Below are 23,070 nucleotides of genomic sequence, written 5' to 3' on the forward strand. Positions count from 1 at the left end.
GAGGAAGACCTGATAAAAACTTGAGGGGTTTTGTGTCTAGGATAAGAACTTCCACCCTTCACCATTTGAGTTTGCCTTTCAAGAGTCATTATGAAATGGGGCCATTTACATCAAAATCATAGTTCTGATTCTGGTTCTTCCTTTCAGCAAAATGAGGTAGCTTTACATTTAGAGGACTGTGGTAACACATGTAGCATTTGGTGTTTAGGTTTAGATTAATACAGGCTAATGCAATTTTGTAGTTCCAATAAAAGGGTTTTAACCCAGTAATATAATAGCCTACATAAGTAACAAACATCAGAAATATAACTAGCGATTTTTGAGTTTAAAAAGTTATTTTAGGGAGGGAGGGGGCTGAGGGAGAGGGACAGGGAATCCAGGCAGACTCCGAGCTCAGCCCGGAGCCCGACCTGGGACTTGATCCCATGACCTGAGCCACCTGAGCTGAAACCAAGAGTCGGATGTTCAACCACCTGCACAACTCCGGTGCCCCAGCAATTTTTTTTAAGCTATATTTTACAAATCATTTATTGCTTCAAAAAGAGAATGGACACCAAAATGCTTTGCATTTAAAAACTTAACTAATTTGAGTCACTTTTATTTATTATTTTCCAAGTTTTGGCACCCAAACTTGGCAAACATCATGGAGATCTGTACAAACATGCATATACATATATACACTCACATATTTAAGTTTAAAGCCTCAGTTCCTCAAACCTTGTACTCAGGCTCCTGTTAAAAAGAGGGAAAGGGGTGAGAAGAATCAGGGAAAACATGAAAAAAATCCCAATTGACAACTTCCTTATTGTTACGAATTAAAGCTGGCATTTTAAAGTAAAATCCATCACCTTACTAAAACTTCCACTAAGCTACAGCCTCAGATATTAAATAAACAGCCCCATACACACTTCAATGTGGTTTAATGACAAGATGGCTGAGGATTTGTTTTGTTATTTCAGGTAAAAGTTAATATTTCAGTGATTAAAATTTCAGGTGTTAAAAACTAACTACAAGCAAGGTCATCATTATACTCTGAAGCTGAATTCTTCTACAGCCGCTTGTCTTTAAATTACTATGCAAATCCAAGACAGTAACATTCAGGCTTTATAATTAAAATACTAATGTTTGGTGACTAAAGAGTAAACATGATTAGTTTACTCTAGGTCGTTTGATTTTATTTTTCTCTGTAGGAGCTTTCCTCTTCTGTGATAATCCAGGCCCAGGTTCCTTATTATTCGGAAGAAATGAAATCGCTTCTGGCAGACAGTAATTTTCTACTTGAGGAGGGGATTCCTATAAAAGGGAAAAACATTGTTCATTTTTCCTTGACTGTGCTTTTTAACCAGAAAAAACTTGAAATTTGTCTTTTAAGGTATGCTACTTAGCACTTATCACATTTAGGGAACAGAACCTGTGTGACAAAATCTCACCTTTTATCAGAAAAATAAATTTATAGCTCAGGTGGAATGGGGCCAGCTCAGATCTTGATAATGGTTTCATTTGTAAAAAGGTATGGTTAAGAAGTGACACCTTATACTTAGTGTCGATTTTTTAAAATATTTAAACATGTGAGGTAGGTGTTTTTTTATTTTACAGATAAGATAAAAAAAAGGTTAAATAACATATAACTAGCAGGAGTTAAAGCCAAAATTCATACATTGCCTCTAAAACCCTTAAAATTCTCTTCCTCACAACCACATTCCAACCCAAAACGACCTTTCCCTCATTAAAAGTGTGATAAAAATTTTCTAGCAAGATGGCAGACTGGAAAACATGAAAATGAATCACCATAAAATACTGAGTAAGTGCCTTTTGATTCAACTCTTCCCTGGATGACAACTTCCGACCCAAATATATTAAAAGCAACCACCCCAAGACACTGGAGAGGAAATGAGATCAGGCAAATACCAAAGGGGATGACACTGGGTAGGGAGTGAATTTCTCTTCATTTTTGTTTTCTGTTGTGACTTGGCCCTCATAATACAGACTTCTCCTTACAACAAAAACATGTAGTAATGGCCTGAAACCACAGCCACTGGAAAATGAGGTGGGAAATCCCAGGAGGGAGCAGGGGAAGCCTCAAACTCGGGTATGAAATCTGCCCAAATCTTTGCCCTCTCACCATGGATGTGCAGAGGCGGCTCAAGTAAGGCTAAAGCTTTGATCCCGCACTCACTGCAAAAGGTGCCTGTTAAGCAAACAGAATGGCATTCCCTAAGGAACGTAACAGAATCTAGTTTTTACAACTTAGACGCATGCAAATTACTCCACATCTGAAGAACATGACCCATTCTCAAGAAAAAACAATCAGAATCCAAAAACCCAATAAAGATCTAAAACTTATATGTATTGAAAATTACAAAATGTTCATGAAAGACAAAGACGACTTAAATATGCTGTATTCATGGACTGAAAGACTGAACATAGTGAAGATGTCAATTCACTTAAATTGATCTGTAGGTTTAATGTGATTCCTATCAAAATCGTAGCAAGATGTTTTCATAAGCATATAAATAAGCTTATTTAAAAACTTAAAAGGTATAGGCCCTAGAAAAGCTAAAAGGATCTTGAAAAAGAAGAGTAAAGAGGAATCGCTACCTAATATCAGATATAAGAAGAAAGATGCTATTGCAGAGGGAAAGACCTAGATCAATAGACCCCCAACATATGCCAAACTGAATTTTGACAAAGGTGTAAAAGCAACTAAGTGGAGGACAGTTCTTTTATGGTGGAGCAATCGGACATTCTGAGTGACCTAAACTTCACACCTTCTGTGAAAACCTCACACCTCATGACATTTATGAAGCACACCAAAGGCATTCACTCTTGACTAGCCATTATGGAACTGCAAATTAAAACCACAATGAGAGATTACTACATACCAACTGAAATGGCTTAAAAAAAGTGACAAATGCCAATAAGGATACAGAAAAACGATCACTTATAACAGTGGTAGGAATGTAAAATATGACCACTCTGGAAACACACTTAGGAATTTATCCCAATGCAATGAAATCTTATTTCCACATAAAATATGTGCAAAAAATGTTCATAGCAGCTTTAGTCATAATAGCCCCAAAGTAGAAACAACCCAGATGTCCTTCAATAGGCTAATGGTTAAGCTGTAGATCTCAACTGTTCAATAAAAAGTAATAAAATCACTGATACAAGCAACACCTGAATGATTCCAAAGGGAATCTTGCTAAAAAAAAAAAGCCGGGGCGCCTGGGTGGCTCAGTCGTTAAGCATCTGCCTCTGGCTCAGGTCATGATCCTGGAGTCCCGGGATCGAGTCCCACATCAGGCTCCCTGCTCAGCGGGAGGCCTGCTTCTCTCTCTCCCACTCCCCCTGCTTGTGTTCCTGCTCTCTCTCTGTCAAATAAATAGATGAAATCTTTAAAAAAAAAAAAAAAGCCAATCCGAAAAGATTACACACTATATTGATTCCATTTAAGATTTAAAGACACTGACAACAGATTAGTGGTTGACAGGTGTAAGAGACCGCTGGGAGAAGAGAATGAAGGGAAGGAGGTGGGTGTAGTTAAAAAAAAAAGGCAAAATGAATGATTGCTGTAGTGATAGATTGTTCTGTATCTTGACTGTGGTGGCAGACACATGAAGCAGAAGTGGGGAAATTGGGGGCGCCTGGGTGGCTCAGTTGGTTAGGCGACTGCCTTCGGCTCAGGTCATGATCCTAGAGTCCTGGGATCGAGTCCCACGTCGGGCTTCCTGCTCAGCGGGGAGTCTGCTTCTCCCTCTGACCCTCTTCCCTCTCGTGCTCTCTCTCATTCTCTCTCTCTCAAATAAATAAAATCTTAAAAAAAAAAAAAGTGGGGAAATCGGAATAAGTTTGGATTGCATCAGGTCAATATCCTGGCTGTAATACTGTACTATATTGTTGCAAGATATCATCCCCTGGGGGAAACTATTATTTCTTACAATTGCATGTAAAGCTACCGATTACCTCAAAATAAAAGCAGTCTTGCTCATGACCCAGATGTTGGAAATAGTAGACAATGATACCAAAGCAGCTCTTATCCTTGAAATGAGTGAAATGAAAAAGTAGAAAAATAGAAACTATAAAAAAGAACTGATTCTAGATATAAAAAAATTTAATATCTAAATAAGAAAATCTCCTGTAAGAGCCTTTAGAATGAAAATAACAGGAAAAAAATCAGTGAAGTAATAAATAGGAATTAGTCAATCAGAAAACACAGAAAGTAAATATGGCCTGAAGGACCTGAGGGAGGGACCTGTGGGACAATATCAAAAGGTACGAGTGATTAAATTCCCATATAGACAGGAAAGAATGGAGAAGTAATTGTCAAATTTCTCAAGTTTGGTGAAAGAGAGAAATTTACAGATTGAAGAAGCTCTGCAGAAAAAGCAGGATTAATATAAAGAAACTACACCTGGAAGTATCATAAATGGTGAAAATCAAAGATGAAACAGCCAGAATAAAAAATGAGACACTGCACTGCATACAGGAGAAGAAATCAAATTACCACTGACTTCTCAGAAATAATGGAGGCCAGCAGAAAGTGGAGTCTTTAGTAAAAAACACTATCAACCCTAAATCCTATGCCCTACAAAAAGATCCTTCAGGCATAATGGTAAAATAGACACTCTCAAATAAAAGAAAACTAGAATTGGTCCCATCAGACTTATACTACAAATCAAAGTTTTGGGCTGAAGGAAAAACTGATACCAGATAGGATAAATATAAGACTGTATTTTTCCTTTTAATTTCCTCAAAATACATAGGACTGTTTAAGCAAGTTTTGCTTTATGGCAGAACACTGTTCTGTGGAGCTGTAAGAGACAATGGAAAATATACAAGTCTACAGAAAGTTTGCTGGCCCCTGCTTTACGTTGAAGGACCGGACACTAAATATTTCAGGCTGTGTGGGAGAGATGGTCTCTGTTGCAATTACTCAGCCCAGTGTTGCACTGCAAAAGCAGAAGAGAGAACATGTAAATGAGTGAATGGAGCTGTGTTCCAGTAAAACTTTGTAACACAGGCAGTGGAGAGGGTTTGGCCTGTGGGCTACAGTTTATTGGCCCCTGGTTTAAAGGATAGGGGAAGTAAAGGAACCTATATGAGTGTAAGATTTCTACATTCCATGTGAAGTGGCACAATATCATTTTAGCTAGACTATAAAAAGTTAAGTATATTATAATCCATAGAGCAAAACACACCCTGCCTCCAACAAAAAAGGCAAGAAAGAAAGAACACAGGAACAAAGACAAATTGAAAACTGCGAAAAAAAAAAAAAACCCCTAAATCCAATCATATCAATAATTACACGATGGACTAAACATTCTAAAGAATAAAAAAAACCCAACGATACCCTTTTTAAAAGAAAGCCATTTCAAATATAAAGGAAAATTCCATTTACAATTGCATCAAGAATAAAATAGGGACAAATTTAATCAAGGAGATAAAAGACTTGTACATTGAAAACTAAACAACATTGGGGCGCCTCGGTGGCTCAGTCTTAAGCGTCTACCTTCGGCTCAGGTCCTGGGATTGAGCCTTGCATTGGGCTGCCTGCTCGGCGGGAAGCCTGCTTCTCCCTCTCCCACTCCCCCTGCTTGTGTTCCTGTTCTTGCTATTTCTCTCTCTGTCAAATAAATAAAATCTTAAAAAAAAGAAAACTAGGCAACACTGATGAAATAGAAGATGACACAAATAAATGGAAAGATATTCCATGCTCATGGACTGGAAAAATTAACACTATTAAAATGTCCACACTACCCAAAGCAATCCACAGATTCAATGCAATCCCTATCAAAATTTCAATGGCATTTTTTCTAGAAATAGAACTAACAATCCTAAAGTTTGTATGGAATCACAAAGACTCGAAATAGCCAAAGCAATCTTTTTTTTTTTTTTTTTTTTTTGACAGAGAGACACAGCGAGAGAGGGAACACAAGCAGAGGGAGCAGGAAAGGGAGAAGCAGGCTTCCCGTGGAGCAGGGAGCCTGATGTGGGGCTCGATCCCAGGACCCTGGGATCATGACCTGAGCTGAAGGCAGACGCTTAATGACTGAGCCACTCAGGCGCCCCTAGCCAAAGCAATCTTGAGAAAGGAGAACAAAGCTGGAGGCATCATGCTCCCTGATTTTAAACTGTATTACAAAACTATGGTAACCAAACAGTATGGTACTACCACATACACAGACACACAGATCAAGAGAACAGACAGAAACCCTGAAATAAACCCAGGCATACTCGATCAATTACAAAGGAGCCAAGAACATACAAAAGGAAAAGGACAGTTTCTTCAATAAATGGTGTTGGAAAAACTAGACAGCTACATGCAAAAGACTGAAACAGGACCACTATCTTATACCATACACGAAAATAAACTCAAAATGGATTAAAGATTCGGATGAAAGACATGAAACTATAAAACTAAAAGAAAATATACGTCATGAGCTCTCTGACATTGGTCTTGGTAAAAATTTTTTGGATTTCACACCAAAATGAAAAGAAACACAAGCAAAAATTAACATGTGGGGAGACATCAAATTAAAAAGCTCATGCATAGTAAAGGACACCATCAGCAAAAGGAAAGGCAACCTAAGAAAGGGAGAAAATATTTGCAAATCATCTATCTGATAGGGGTTAATATCCCAAACCATGTGATTAAAAAATGGGCAGAGATCTGAATAGACATTTTCCCAAAGACACAGATGGTCAACAGGTATACGAAAAGGTGCTCAACGTCACTAATCATCAAAGAAATGCAAATCAAAATCATAACAAGATATTACCTAACACTGTTAGAATAGCTGTTATCAAAAAGACAAGTGTTGATGAGGATATGGAGAAACGAGAACTCTTGTGTACTTCTAGTGGGAATGTAAACTGATGCAGCCATTATTTTTTTTCCTCAAAAAATTAAAAATATAACTACCTTAAGAGTACACTTAGTTCGATGAGCACTGAGCAATTGTTGAATCATTATATTGCACACCTGAAACTAATAACACTATGTTAAATACAATCTTAAAAAAAGGAACTACCTTATGATTCAACAGTTCCAACCTCTATGTATTTATCCAAAAGAAATAAAAACATTAATTCAAAAAGATAGCTGCTCTCCTATGTTCACTGCAGCATTATTTACAATAGCTAAGATATGAAAACCTGAGTGTCCACTGACAGATGGATAAAGAAAATTCACACACACACACACAATGGATTAATCAGCCATAAAAAAATATTTCAGCCAAGGAAACCCTACCAACTGCAGCAACATGGATGGACCTTGATGGCATGATGCAAAGTGAAATAAGTCAGAAAAAGACAAATACTAGATGATTTCACTTACAAGTGGAACCTAATATAAAAAACGGGTGCCTGGGTGGCTCAGTCAGTTAAGCATCTGCCTTCGGCTCAGGTCATGATCCCAGGATCCTGGGATTGACTGCCGCATCGGGCTCCCTGCTCAGTAAGGAGCCTGCTTCTCTCTCTTGCACTCCCCCTGCTCGTGTGCTCTCTGTCAAATAAATAAATAAAATCTTAAAAATAAAAAAAACAAAACCCAAATGAGATAGATACAAAGAACTGACTGGGGGTTGCTAGATGCAGGGTGTGAGGGCTGGGGGAAATGGGTAAGGGTGAACAAGAGGTACAAACTTACAGTTATAAAATAAGCCCTGAGGATTTAATATACAACATGGTGACTGTAGTTGTTAATATTGTATGGTATATTTGAAAGTTGGTAAGAGACTCAATCTTGGGAGTTCTTATCATAAGAAAGAAAATCTCATTATGTATGGTGATAATTTTGCATATATAGTCATGAATACATACAACTCTTATGCTGAACATCTGAAATTAATGTCATATGTCATTGTATCTCAAAAAAAAAAAAGGTGGCCAGATTCTCCTTCAGGCAGACTGGATGATTCCTCTTTGGATCAATTGAAACAATTCAAGAAGTATATGCAAGTATGAACCCAGACGACAGTCCCCAACAATTAGACCACAAAGACTATTGCATCCGGATCAAAACTGCCAAGACCCAACTGTGTGCTCAGTACTTCCAATCAGCTTAGACAAAGACCCAAACAAAGAGGAAAATGCAGTTTAGTGGATAGAGAATATACCGAAATAAGTTAAAAAAAAATCAATAAATCCTCTGAGATCCAGTAGAAGGTATTACATCTATGAAGCAAAAAAGATATTAAAAAATTAAAATGTAAATTCAAAAAACTTTTAAAAAGGTCCTGATTATTAAAAACATGATAGCAAAATGAAGAGCTGATAAAAGGAGAAGACTGAACTGAGGGAACCTCTCAAAAAGTGAAGATTATAAAAATGGTGAAATAAGAAGATCCAATATACAAGTAGCAGAAGTACTAGAGAGAACAGAAAGTGGACGGGAAAAAAAATCATCATTGAAATAATTCAAGATTTCCCAGAACTGAAAGACACAAGTTACCAAACCAGAAGAGGCCTACCATGTGCAGTATAATAAAAAGAGACCCTCATGATAGCCTATCATTTGAAATTTCAGAAAACTAGGGACAAAAAGAGCTTCCTACTAGATTAGTTACATATAACAGATTATGAATCAAAATGGCTTTAACTACTCAACAGCAACACTAGAAGCAAGGAGATAAGCAATCAAAAGTCTAGGGAGAAAATAGGTTCCAACCTAGAATTTGATGCCCATCTAAACGATAAAAGAAATGCAATCACAGAAAAAAAAGAATTTTCACACAAAGAAAATCTCAGTTTATCTCCCACGTGCTTTCTCAAGAAGTTACTATAAGAACACCTTCAACCAGATGAGAGCAGATCAGGATGACATGGGATAGAGAAACAGGAGATCCAACAGAGAAGAGAAAGGATGATGAATGGAGATCCTGGGATGACACCAGTTTGTAGAAGTAGACGGGTGACCATCCAGATTGGAGCAGTATGGCTAAGGACATGTTGAAGGCTTTCATCACCAAGATCCCTGCAGCCACTGCACCCAGCTTTTTAATTAATGCCCCCCCCCGTCCCCCCCAGCATTTAACCTGAGGTCAGAACACTGGGGTGGGCCTATCTCAAGAGCCTTACTTGTGCTTGGCTTATCTTGACCATGAACTTGAACATGAAGTCACTACTCTCCCTTCCCTAGTCTACTGCTTTACCCCCACAGAGTATTCTGTTTTATCTACTTCTGAGAGCTAGGTAGGAAATAAGGAGCTCAGATGTAGAAATACAGAGCAGCCCACTCCCCCCACTGCATTCCTCCAGAAATCTAGTGTCTGACACACAATACAACCCTGAGAAAAGCAGGGAACAAAAAAACTTGAGTTTTTAAAAAAAGTGATTTAGGTGTTTCTAGGAGTTAGTATTGGCTTACCAATTCCAATCAGTACATCCCACTGCTTTATGACAAAGGTTTTATTGTTTATGTTTTAGCCATTCTTTCTATATATCTGAGCAACTCCCAAACACAAACAGTAAAAATTACACAGCAGGCTAAGTTTTGGCTTCCCCTTATTTCTATACCATTATGTTTGAAATCCTTTGGAGTGAGACATTTATTATCATGTATCCTACCTTGCTGATTCCTGATGGCATTTTAGGTGTTCTGGCATCAGAAAGATTTTTCTTTGCTCATTCAAATCAAAACTTAGGCTATTTGTGAACAGCAATATTCCAACATTATAGAGGGCACTTTTAAAACTTTTAGAGGTACTTAGATTTTTTTAATTTTTTTTTTAAGATTTTATTTATTTGAGAGAGAGAAGGAGATAGAGAGAGAGAGAGCATGAGGCGGGGGAGGGTCAGAGGGAGAAGCAGACTCCCTGCTGAGCAGGGAGCCCGATGTGGGACTCGATCCCGGGACTCCAGGATCATGACCTGAGCCGAAGGCAGTCACTTAACCATCTGAGCCACCCAGGCGCCCAGAGGTACTTAGATTTTTACACCTGCTTCATTTAACTCCAAGCTAAATGTTCACATATGTACTCATTATTATAAAAAGTAGAATGAAACTGAATGAAATGAAAGCGAACTGGAGCCAAACATGCTATTAATAAACAAGCCAAGGGTTTTGCTGTGTGGTCACATCCCTATATATATAAGCCTATCTCTGGTGATGAGGAGATCAAGGACAAAATCTTACAAACCTGCATCAGATAATCAGCAATGTACTCTGTTTTCAAGCAGTACACATTTTGGGTGGCAGCTTCTGCTATATTAACCCCTGAGTCATCTGGTTTCAGTTTATTGAAGTCAGAAAAGAGATGTGTGGCTTCTTTAAATAAAGGTACAGAATGACCAGGTAGTACCTAAAGAAAAAATAAGAAATAAGAAGCTATCAGTTTCCCAGAGTAGTTCAACTGTATCATCTGTACTTAAGGATTGTCATCTCACAAAGTACCGAAAATTAAGAACTGATCATAGCAACCTTGTTTGAAAAATAATTTGTGTAAAAAATTCTGTAAATTGACTGAATACAAACCTTTGCTCCTCCTGACTGAAGAAGGCGTTTGAATCCTGCTTCTCGGGATTGGTCAACATATAAGATAACTTTCCACCCACTAAATGCCCCCTACAAATGAAAATATAATCAGTGTTGAAATTATTTGGGAAATAAATGCAAATAATACATTATTTTATCTGTAAATTTAGTTTTATGTCAACAAATAATCTTATAACCTTTACCAAGTGCCACAGTGGTAATTGTCTCTGGTCAGAATATTCTGAAAACACACAACCCTGGTGTTTGGCACACAGTAGGTCATCAATAAATACTTGAAGAATGAAGGAAAATGTTTTAATGAATAACATGAAAACAAAGCAACTTGACTTTTGTTTAGCCTTTTCTTGTATTTTTTCTTATAATTAATCCAGGGTAGAACTTAATGCACAACTTCTCAAATTAGATGAAGCCCTCATTATATTTCTCTTGAAAATGTTTGTGAATTAGAAATATAAAACATTTCACTAGGGAATAACAACAAAAGCCAGTGGAATTACTCTAAAAGAAGGGAATTAAGGCTAACAAGGGCTTGGACACAGGAGAGAACTCAGAATACATCGCCCAAGATTATTTAAAACTTGGGTTTCTAACCTTTATGTGAGCCATGGACCCCTTTGACAGTCCAGTGAAACCTATGGATCTCTTCTCTAAATAATTCTTTTAAAGAAACAGCTTTATTGAAATGTAATTTCTGTGCTATATTAATAATGTTTTAAAATACTGGTTTTAACATAAAGTGTAAAGGATTACAAAAAAAAACCCATTTTATTAAAAATAAAATATTTACAAATTTGTGACAGATGTGCTTCTATATTAATGAATTAAATAAATAGTGGTGGCTGGATAGATTATTATAATTTTGAAGTATAAAGACAGATGGTAGCTACACTTGTGGTGAGCATAATGAATTGTTGTCAAATCTGTTACATACCTGAAACTAATGTAACACTGTGCATCAACTATATTTCAATGAAAAAAAATTGAACATAAGCAGTATCTCAAGATACTTGGAATTATAATGCAAAGCAAAGATATCTTATTTCTGTTGGGGTAAAATCACAAGTACTATTAATAGTGCTGTGATTTTTACCTAGACTTCTATAATAAAAGGAAATGTTTTCAATTGGAGGTTAGTAAAAATAAGGATGTATTCCCTGCCCCATCCAAAGTGTATAAACAGCCTTCCTGAATGTGATCTACAACTCCTTTGGGAGAGTCTGTGGATCCCATGTTAAGAACCCTTGAAGGTAGATGCTGAAGAGTCTTTGGAAGAAATACAGTATGGGTCACATTTTACACATATATTTAAATTATTTTTATGTCTTTTTACTTTTTAAAAAAAAAGATTTATGGGAGTGCCTGGGTGGCTCAGTCGTTAGGCATCTGCCTTCGGCTCAGGTCATGATCTCAGTGTCCTGGGATCGAGCCCCGCATTGGGCTCCCTGCTCAGCGGGGAGTCTGCTTCTCCCTCCCACTCCCCCTGCTTGTGTTCCCTCTCTGGCTGTGTCTCTCTCTGTCAAATAAACAAAATCTTAAAAAAATAATAATAATAAAAGATTTATGTATTTGAGAGACAGTATGTGCGCTAGTGTGCACATGCACAGTGGGGAGAGGCAGAGGAAGAGGGAGAGAATCTCCAGCAAACTCCAGGCTGAGCGAGGAGTCCGATGCAGGGCTTGATCTCATCACCCTAAGATCATGACCTGAGTTAAAATCAAGAATTGGATGCCTAACTGCCTGAGCCACCCAGGCACCCCATTTACACATATATTTTTAATAGAGCCATCAACATTATATATATCTTCCTTGTAATCATAATTAAAATTAGGAATTAACATTAAGCCCAATTTAGAATGCCCAAACTAAGTATATCAACAAAGCATAAAAGACAAGTAGAATTATTATTTTGTTAACAAGCATATTCTCTTAAAATTAAAATCTGTAATAGTCATGACACTGAATGCCGTTCATATCACCATATATATGTTAATACCTCAACGATGCCTGATTCTTGTCTTTGCTGGAGTTTTTTCCTCCATCTCATTGCTGCAAGTGCTAGTCTTCGTTGCTGAACATTGATTCCAGTCAAAACATCGAGTATGGAACTACTTCCCCATTCATAGTCTTCTTCCTAGACAATTAGTAGAATAAACTTTGGATCTGGTCCTACAATATGTCCTCAAGGAGTCCACGATCATTTAAGAGTTAAAAGCTATACATTCAGTTGTTATAAATACAGAGCACTAAATAAGCATCAGTTTATGAACATAGAGGAAAGAAATGTACATTAATTTGGCTTCATAGGAGGGTCAAGTGTATCTGGCTTTTAATTAGAAATCAGAAAAATACTGCATACGTTTCTAAGAAATACAGGTAACTACACCTTAGTAATTGGTAATATATAGATTATTGGGCTTCATCCATTTTAAGATGAACTTCACAGAAGGACATGTTCTCAGTGGAGGTATGTGTTAACACCTTGATTACCTGTCCAAAGAAATCATATCCCTAAGGGATCTTGATTGAAAACTTCAAAAACTACATGATAGATATTACTGTGATGGTTAGTTAGGGACCAAAATATTTCAGACAATATTAAAAAAAAAAATGTTCTTTTTTTAAAAGATTTTGTCAGAGGGAGAGCGAGCTGAGTGTGAGCATGAGCAGGGGGGAGGGGCTGAGGGAGAAGCACGCTCCCCACCGAACAAGGAGCCAATGCGGGACTTGATCCTAGTACCCTGCGATCATGACCTGAACCAAAGGCAGATGCTTCACTGACTGAGCCACCCACACGTCCCCAAACAATTTAATATTTAACGGGCTGGCAGTAAGGATAAAAAGTTTACAATGAAGTAATCCTGAAGTTTTCTAATGTTATTCCAAAGAGGGGAAAAAAAAAGCCCAGATTAAAATTAAATAAAACTCATATAACTGAGAATCTGGGTCTGTGATCTCTAAATTTTTTTGCTCTGTTAATCTGGACCTTGTAAAATTGGTATAATCTAATTGGTCGTATTTGGTTATTTCAATTATATGAATGGTTAGTGTAGATACTAGAATCAATTAGGACAATTACTTTTAACGAAAAAATGATTCTTCATATTAATTTGAATACATACCAGCACGAAGTGTCCAGCAGTCCGGCATGCTTCCAGGTAGGAGCGATGAAGCACCCATTTCCCAGCTGCCACTGAAGCTAAATACTTCTCGTTTCGAAGTGGATGTCCCACAACAATGTGTGTACAATTGGGATCAAAGCACTGTTTCTCTATTACTAATCCACCTAAAGTAGAGAAAAACTGATACGTGATTGGAATTCCTAACTTATTCCTAGGAAAGACATGTCAACTCTGCATAGAAATTATTTATAAATAAAATGCACCAAATAAACTGAAAAACCTTGACTATTATTTTACTTCACATACATTTTTTAAAATATTTTTTTACTAACATAATAAAATAAAATAAGAAATATGTATTTTTTAAAGATGATTTGACAGCGAGCACAAGCAGGGGGAGCGGCAGGCAGAGGGAGAGGGAGAAGCAGGACCCTGGGATCATGACCTGGGCCAAAGTCAGCCACTTAACCCCTATAATATTTTTACTTTATTTTTATTAAATATTTTATTTGTCAGAGGTAGGTAGAGACAGAGAGCACAAGTGCGGGGGGGGCAGCAGAGGGAGAAGCAGACTCCCTGCTGAGCAGGGAGCCCGATGCAGGACTCGATCCCAGGCCCCTGGGATCATTATCTGAGCCGAAGGCAGATGCCCAACCAACTGAGCCACCCAGGCATGCCCCCCATAATTTTTTTTTTAAAGATTTTAATTATTTATTTGAGAGAGAGAGAGAAACAGCATGAGAGGGGAGAAGGTCAGGGGGAGAAGCAGGCTCCCTGCTGAGCTGGGAGCCTGATGTGGGACTTGATCCCAGGACCCCGGGATCATGACCTGAGCCGAAGGCAGACGCTTAACCAACTGAGCCACCCAGGTGCCCCCCCCCCCATATTTTTAATGAAAATTTAAAATAGAAAAATAGTAAAATGAAATCCAACATACTGATTCTTAAATTATCAAAATTTTGCCATCCTTATTTCAGTATACCCCCTTTGGGCTTAACTATTTTAAAGTAAGTTCCAGGGCGCCTGGGTGGCTCGGTTGTTGGGCATCTGCCTTCGGTTCAGGTCATGATCTCAAGGTCCTGGGATCGAGCCCCATAATCAGGCTCTCTGCTCTCCAGGAAGCCTGCTTCTCCCTCTCCCTCTCCCACTCCCCCTGCTTGTGTTCCTTCTCTCACTGTCTCTCTGGCAAATAAATAAATAAAATCTTAAAAAAAAAAAGTTCTAGACATCCTGTTACTCTACCCCTATCCATTCAGTATGCATCTCTAAAATACATGGTAATTTTCTTATACAGCCCTAATGCTATTATCAGATCTAATATAATTAACAAAAATTCTTTGCTATTTCAATACTAAATCCTTATGCAAACTTTCCTGTTTGTCTGCACTTGGTTTGTTATAATTAAGATATAAAAACAGAATATAAATAGATGCCATTTACTACTGTTAGTATATTTCTTAAGTCTCAACTACTTTTGCAATTTCCAAGCATTGAAAATGGGTAATCAAGGAGATGGAAGTCAAAAAGGGGCTCCTACAGACTAAAAGCAGAAGAAAATTTTTTGAGTGGAAATAAGGTCAGCAGCCCAACGCAGAAGCTTAGAAGGAAAACACACACGCTAGGGAAATAGAGATGAAGCAGCGGGTGGAAGCTGAACCCTCTTCTCAGATACAGCTGTACGATGCCTGACTTTGAGGAAAGAAGGCATAAACTTATGTAAAGCATGGCTTTTATTGATTGATTTTTGATTTATACTTTAGAAGTTAACCTGATTATGGGTTAGAAAGAGTTGTATTAAAGACTTTGTAAGAATTCAATGAAACATTTGAACTCTATTCATGCTCTACAGATGACTAAGAGAGGCAACTGTTTGAGCACATAGCATACACCAGAGACTGTTGGAAGTGCTCCAGATTAACTCATTTAATCCTCACAACTCTATGAAGGTAGATTACTAGTATTATCTGTAATCTACCCATGATGACACAAGTACAGAGTAACTCACCCAGGATCGGAGTGACAAAAGAACAAGAAGGTGAAAATTCCCTATTATATTGGGATCTAATTCTATTTAACAGATTTATTCTGTAATCCCAGACAACATAATAGACTATTTATGTGAATCAGTTGGCCACAGTTGCTTCATTTATAAAATGAAGGGTCTCTTTGCATTTTACTATCAAAAACTTTCTATTCAGACTCAGTTCCAGCACAGTCTGTCCTCATCTGCCTCTCTTCTGTCTTCTTCTAGATCATTCTCTGCTAGTTGATATTACTCTTGTCCAGAGTTTACAGAGATGGAACAAAATATAGGAGACAGACACATGAAGCAGCTTCTTCTGTTCTGAAAGCTCTAGGTAAAGTTGAACAATTTTGATTTCTAACTCTAACTTATTGGGTGACCAGGAAACAGTGTTCCACATTGAGTCCAGTTTCCAAGAAACACAGCTTCTCAACTGTATGACTGTATTTGACAGAAATCTTTAAAAAAAAAAAATCATGGTTTTCCACATTCTTAAAAGGACAGCACTAAGTTACATTTAATCTTTTCTTGACTCAGGGCCGTCATTAAAAATAACCGTTATTTAAGTTTTCCTCTATATGAAGCTGTCAGACTGAGTTCTCTTCCTATACTTTCCCTAACTCTATAGAGCTACTTTGTCCAATACAGTAGCCACTAGCCACATGTGACTATCAGACACCTGAAACACAGCCAGACCAAATTGAGATGTGCTAGAAGTGCAAAATATATCCGAGATTTGAAAAACTTAGTAAGGAAAAAAAAAGGGTAAAATCTCATTGATATTTTATATTAATTACATGTTGAATATAATATTTTGTGTATAGGTTAAATAAAATATATGCTTTATTAATTTCACTCGATTTTTTTTTCCTTTTTAAAATGTGGCTACTACTAAGTTTAAAATTTAACATGTGGCTTTTGCTATCTTTCTACTGGACAGTACTGCTTAGAGCACCAGGTTACCTGTCTAGTATGCTGCTTCCAGAATGATGTCAGGTGGAGAGTCTGATAATAATGGAATAAGAATGTTACATAAGGAGGAGCTCCTCTCTGGGTATTACTGTGCCTTCAACTTCACAAAAATGTAGTTTTATTTTAAGTCTATAATTTCAATGATTTCATCAGTGAACAAAAGCCCAAGGCAGCACAAGAGATTCTTAAATCATTTTAATGGTTGGTTTCAATTTAAATCTTTAAATGTTTAAATCCTATGACCCAGTGACTTTAGATTTAGACCTATATAAAGTCAAAGTTCTAATGCTGAGTCAATACATACTGCCTAAGACAAGTTACCCATCTTTTAAGTAGGCTTCACACCCAAACTCATGAACCCAAGATCAAGAATTGCATGTTCTACCACCTGAGCAAGCCAGGTGCCCCACCCATCTTTTTTCTCTCAATTTGTACATCTTACAAATGATATCAACTACACTGACTTCCAAGGAAGGTTACATTTTTAACTTAAAATACTTGTACCTAGTTTTTCAATCAGATGACAATAATCGATACGTTCTTGAGGATTCAGAGATGACAACTGGAATATATACTGTTTTTTTAAGTCTTCATGTGTTTCCTCTATTGTTATAATCTGAAATGGAAGAGTTTTATTTTAGAAAAAATTAACAGTAAAAAGGCTATCAATCAGGTAAACGGTTTTAAGTGACATTTTTAGTCTTTTGACTTATCAAATACAGAAATAACAGCATGCAAAGAAATGCAGTTTCAACATTTGTGAACTCTTGCTGGTGGTATCAGGAAATTCTTAATGCAGCGTAACAGTAATATCAAAAAGGTGTATCATCACACTAAGGATAAACTAACCTTTTCTCTAGGGTGTGGAGCCACTGGTGGGTTGGCTAGGGGGAAGGCAATACTGGGGGCTTGAGGTGTAGGGATCAGGTGGCTGTCTTTTACCGGTGTTTCCAGTTCTTCAGAGATCGGGTGTTTTGGGGCTTCAGTCACACGCATGTTTTCGGGATCACAGACAGCTGAGGGCAATAAAATGCTGCAGTGTGATGTTATCCAAATATGACTAAGAACAAATTCAGGCAAATATTCTCATCTGTCTTAACCAAGATGAAATTAAACACAAATTCTGCAATGTAAAAAGTACATGAAAAGAGACAGCCTATTTCTAGAGCTTATAAATAAATGCAATTAATTAGCTTTTTAAAAAGGCAAATGGTGTTATCTGTGGGCTTCTCCCAAACTTTTCTTTAAATACCAAGCTTTCATCAGTAAAATGTAACCTAAATTTGTAAAATGAGAGCAATGTTACACTTGGAGAAAATCTACCTAGTGCAGAGACATAATCATGTGATATGAGAAAATGGGGGAAAAAAGATGACCAAAGATGAAAGACAGGAATCATTCTGTCTTCAAGGTAAAGCCCAAGGGGAAAAAACCAGGAGAATTCAGAAAGGAACACATACAAATCCAAAGAACAAATGTGGGGGGAGGGGCGGAGCAAGATGGCGGAGGAGTAGGAGACCTGGATTTCATCTGGTCTCAGGAATTGGGATGAATAGGGATCAAACCATTCTGAACACCTACGAACTCAACAGGAGATCGAAGAAAAGAATAGCAACAACTCTCTGAACGGAAAAGCGACCACTTTCTGGAAGGCAGGACGTGCGGAGAAGTGAATCCGAGGCGATATTCAGGAGGATAGACGGCTGGGGAGGGGGCCTCCATCGGCCGCTCTGGCAAGTGATAGAGCCGCGGAGCACAAAATCAGAACTTTTAGAAGTTAGCTCTGCTGAGGGACGTCGCTCCATTGGCTAAGTGGAGGGTGGAACCCTTGCAGGACAATGTGGTCTCAGGACCCTTGGGGGTCACAGAAAGACCGGGGGTGCCTGAGTGCACCAGAGCTCCCAGGTATCGGAGCGGGGAAGCCGGCTGCAGAGACGGAGCCGAGGCGCGGGATCTCAGCTTGGGGTTGCCATAAACTGTGATCGGTGACACAATCAGGCCACTGCTCCTCCAGCAGGGACCCAACAAGTGGCAGATCCGGGGAGACTCCCCTTCCTCCTCCAGGAGGAGCGGCAGGAGAGCGCACCGCAGGGATCGGCTGGGTTTGGAGACTCCACACCGAGCAGGTGCCAGAGATAGAAACGCTCGGTCACAGGCCAGGTGAGCACGGAGTACGGCCGGAGACTGGGGAGACGGGAGTGATTGACTGCTTTTCTCTGGGGGCGCTCTGAGGAGTGGGGCCCTGAGTTCTCCGCTCCTCTGGGGCAGAGACTGGAGGCCCCCATTTTCACTCTCGTCCTCCAAAGCCATAGGGAAAGCTTGCAGGGAACAAAAGCATCTGAGAGCAAACCCAAGCAGCTTACTTAGTCCCGACCGACAAGGGCAGGGCAATTCCGCCTCCGGAAAAGACATTTGGGAACCATGGCAACAGGTCCCTCCCCCAGAAGATCAACACGAACAGCCAGCCAAGACCAAGTTCACCCATCAATGAGAACGGGAGAACTCCAGCGCTAAGGGAATACTGCACATAGAATTCATGGCTTTTTTACCGTGATTCATTAGTCTTTCAAAGTTAATTTTTTTTAACTGTTTTGTTGAATTTTTCTTTTTCCCTTTTACAACCAACATCTTATCAATCACTTTTAAAGAATTTTTATTTTTCATTTTTAGAGTCATATTCTGTCCCTTCATGGTAGTTATCCTTATTTTTGGCATATATATATATATAAGTTGTTCTCTCTAGTTTTGAGATACAGTTTCTTATAACAGATCAAAATATATCCTAAATCACTAGTGTATGGCTTTGTTCTAGTCTCCTGCCTGATCACATTCTCTCCGTTTTTTCTTTTCTTTTTAAATTTTTTCTTTTTTCAAACAACTTCCTATCTTATCAATTCCTTTTATAAAATCTTTTATAATTTTCATCTTTACATTCATATTCCATCCCTTCATTGTATCAACCCTTATTTTGTACATATATAAGTCTTTCTTTAAAATTTTAGGAGGCACTTTCTTCTAATAGACCAAAATACACCCAAAATCTAGTGTGTGGCACTGATCTCTGCACTAGCCTGATTATATATGATCATATTCTGTTTTATTTTTGTTCTGTTTTTATTTGTTTTTATCTTTTTGGTTTTTTTTTTCTCTTTTTTCTTTCTTTCCCTTTCTTCTCCCCTGGTTTCAGGTCTTTTCTGATTTGTTTAGAATATATTTTCTGGGGATGTTGTTATCCTGTTAGCATTTTGTTCTCTCATTCATCTATTCTCCTCTGGACAAAATGACAAGACGAAAAAAATCACCTCAACAAAAAGAACAAGAGGTAGTACCATCTACCAGGGACCTACTCAATATGGACATTAGTGCGATGTTGGACCTAGCGTTCAGAATCATGATTTTAAAGATACTAGCTGGGATTGAAAAAAGCATGGAGGTTATTAGAGAAACCCTTCCTGGAGAAATAAAAGAACTAAAATCTAACCAAGTCGAAATCAAAAAGGCTATTAATGAGGTGCAATAAAAAATGGGGGCACTAACTGCTAGGATAAATGAGGCAGAAGAGAGAATTAGCGAGATAGAAGACCAAATGATGAAAAATAAAGAAGCTGAGAAAAAGAGAGATAAACAACTACTGGATCACGAGGGCAGAATTCGAGAGATAAGCGATATGATAAGATGAAACATTAGAATAACTGGGATCCCAGAGGAGGAAGAAAGAGAAAGAGGGGCAGAAGGTATATTGGAGCAAATTATAGCAGAGAACTTCCCTAATGTGGGGAAGGAAACAGGCATCAAAATTCATGAAGCACAGAGAACCCCTCTCAAAATCAATAAAAATAGGTCGACACCCCCACATCTAATAGTAAAACTTACGAGTCTCAGAGACAAAGAGAAAATCCTGAAAGCAGCTCAGGAGAAGAGATATGTAACCTACAATGGTAGAAACATTAGACTGGCAACAGACCTATCCACAGAGACCTGGCAGGCCAGAAAGGACTGGCATGATATCTTCAGAGCACTAAACGAGAAAAATATGCAGCTAAGAATACTATATCCAGCTAGGCTGTTATTGAAAATTGAAGGAGAGATAAAAAGCTTCCAGGACAAAAAAAAACTAAAGGAATTTGCAAACACGAAACCAGCCCTCCAAGAAATATTGAAAGGGGTCCTCCTAAGCAGAGAGAGCCTAAAAGCAGCATAGACCAGAAAGGAACACAGACAATATACAGTCACAGTCACCTTACAGGCAATACAATGGCACTAAATTCATATCTTTCAATAGTTACCCTGAATGTAAATGGGCTCAATGCCCCAATCAAAAGATACAGGCTATCAGATTGTATTAAAAAACAAGACTCATCGATATGCTGTCTGTAAGAGACTCATTTTAGACCCAAACACACCCCCAGACTGAAAGTGAGGGGGTGGAAAACCATTTACCATGCTAATGGACACCAAAAGAAAGCTGGGGTGGCAATCCTTATATCAGACAAATTAGATTTTAAAACAAAGACTGTAATAAGAGATGAGGAAGGACACTATATCCTACTTAAAGGGTCTATCCAACAAGAAGATCTAACAATTGTAAATATCTATGCCCCTAACGTGGGAGCAGCCAATTATATAAGCCAATTAATAACAAAAGCAAAGAAACACATTGACAACAATACAATAATAGTGGGGGACTTTAACACCCCCCTCACTGAAGTGGACAGATCATCTAAGCAAAAGATTAACAAGGAAATAAAGACTTTAAATGACACAATGGACCAAATGACTTCACAGACATATTCAGAACATTCCATCCCAAAGCAATGGAATACACATTCTTCTCTAGTGCCCATGGAACATTCTCCAGAATTGATCACATCCTAGGCCATAAATCAGGTCTCAACGGCTACCAAAAGACTGGGATTATTCCCTGCATATTTTCAGACCACAGTGCTTTGAAACTAGAACTCAATCACAAGAGGAAAGTCGGAAAGAACTCAAATACATGGAGGCTAAAGAGCATCCTACTAAAGAATGAATGGGTCAAACAGGAAATTAAGGAAGAATTAAAAAAACTCACGGAAACCAATGAAAATGAAAACACAACTGTTCAAAATCTTTGGGATGCAGCAAAGGCAGTCCTGAGAGGAAAGTATATAGCAATACAAGCCTTTCTCAAGAAACAAGAAAGGTCTCAAATACACAACCTAACCCTACACCTAAAGGAGCTAGAGAAAAAACAGCAAATAAAGCCTAAACCCAGCAGGAGAAGAGAAATAATCAAGATCAGAGCAGAAATCAATGAACTAGAAACCAAAAGAACAGTAGAGCAGATCAACGAAACTAGGAGCTGGTTCTTTGAAAGAATTAACAAGATTGATAAACCCCTGGCCAGACTTATCAAAAAGAAAAGAGAAATGACCCAAATCAACAAAATCATGAATGAAAGAGCTCTCGAGAGATCACAACCAACACCAAAGAAATACAAACAATTCTAAGAACATATTATGAGCAACTCTATGCCAGCAAATTAGATAACCTGGAAGATATGGGTGCATTCCTAGAGATGTATCAACTACCAAAATTGAACCAGGAAGAAATAGAAAACCTGAACAGACCTATAACCACTAAGGAAATTGAAGCAGTCATCAAAAATCTCCCAACAAACAAAAGCCCAGGGCCAGATGGCTTCCCAGGGGAATTCTACCAAACATTTAAAGAAGAATTAATACCTATTCTCCTGAAACTGTTCCAAAAAATAGAAATGGAAGGAAAACTTCCAAACTCGTTTTATGAGGCCACCATTACCTTGATCCCAAAACCAAAGACCCCATCAAAAAGGAGAATTACAGACCAATATCCTTGATGAACATGGATGCAAAAATTCTCACCAAAATACTAGCCAGTAGGATCCAACAGTACATTAAAAGGATTATTCACCATGACCAAGTGGGATTTATCCCTGGGCTGCAAGGTTGGTTCAACATCCGCAAATCCATCAACGTGATACAATATATTAACAAAAGAAAGAAGAATCATATGATCCTCTCAATAGATGCAGAAAAAGCATTTGACAAAGTACAGCATCCTTTCTTGATCAAAACTCTTCAGAGTACAGGGATAGAGGGTACATACTTCAATATCATAAAAGCCATCTATGAAAAACCTACAGCGAATATCATTCTCAATGGGGAAAAGCTGAGAGCTTTCCCCCTAAGGTCAGGAACGCAGCAGGGATGTCCACTCTCACCACTGCTATTCAACATAGTATTAGAAGTCCTAGCCACAGCAATCAGACAACAAAAAGAAATCAAAGGCATCCAAACCGGCAAAGAGGAAGTCAAACTCTCACTCTTTGCAGATGATATGATACTTTATGTGGAAAACCCAAAAGACTCCACCCCAAAACTGCTAGAACTCATACAAGAATTCAGTAAAGTGGCAGGCTATAAAATCAATGCCCACAA

General features: G+C 38.2%; 1 protein-coding gene across 3 annotated transcripts in view; it reads right to left on the reverse strand.

Moving 5' to 3' along the window:
- Positions 1-568: 568 nt before the first annotated feature.
- The window catches only part of TOPBP1 (DNA topoisomerase II binding protein 1), a 78,739-nt gene continuing 56,237 nt past the window's right edge, over positions 569-23,070 (reverse strand). For all 3 annotated transcript variants that reach the window (XM_035727250.1, XM_035727249.1, XM_035727251.1), the window contains 7 exons: positions 17,462-17,628; positions 17,117-17,228; positions 13,618-13,781; positions 12,492-12,629; positions 10,478-10,567; positions 10,143-10,304; positions 569-1,293 (listed from right to left, as the gene is read on the reverse strand). In XM_035727250.1, coding sequence (XP_035583143.1) covers positions 1,150-1,293; positions 10,143-10,304; positions 10,478-10,567; positions 12,492-12,629; positions 13,618-13,781; positions 17,117-17,228; positions 17,462-17,628 — 977 coding nt within the window. In that variant the 3' untranslated portion in view covers positions 569-1,149. The remainder of the gene's footprint in view (positions 1,294-10,142; positions 10,305-10,477; positions 10,568-12,491; positions 12,630-13,617; positions 13,782-17,116; positions 17,229-17,461; positions 17,629-23,070) is intronic.

This window comes from Zalophus californianus, chromosome 1, assembly GCF_009762305.2.
Source record: "Zalophus californianus isolate mZalCal1 chromosome 1, mZalCal1.pri.v2, whole genome shotgun sequence".
Classification (NCBI taxonomy): domain Eukaryota; kingdom Metazoa; phylum Chordata; class Mammalia; order Carnivora; family Otariidae; genus Zalophus; species Zalophus californianus.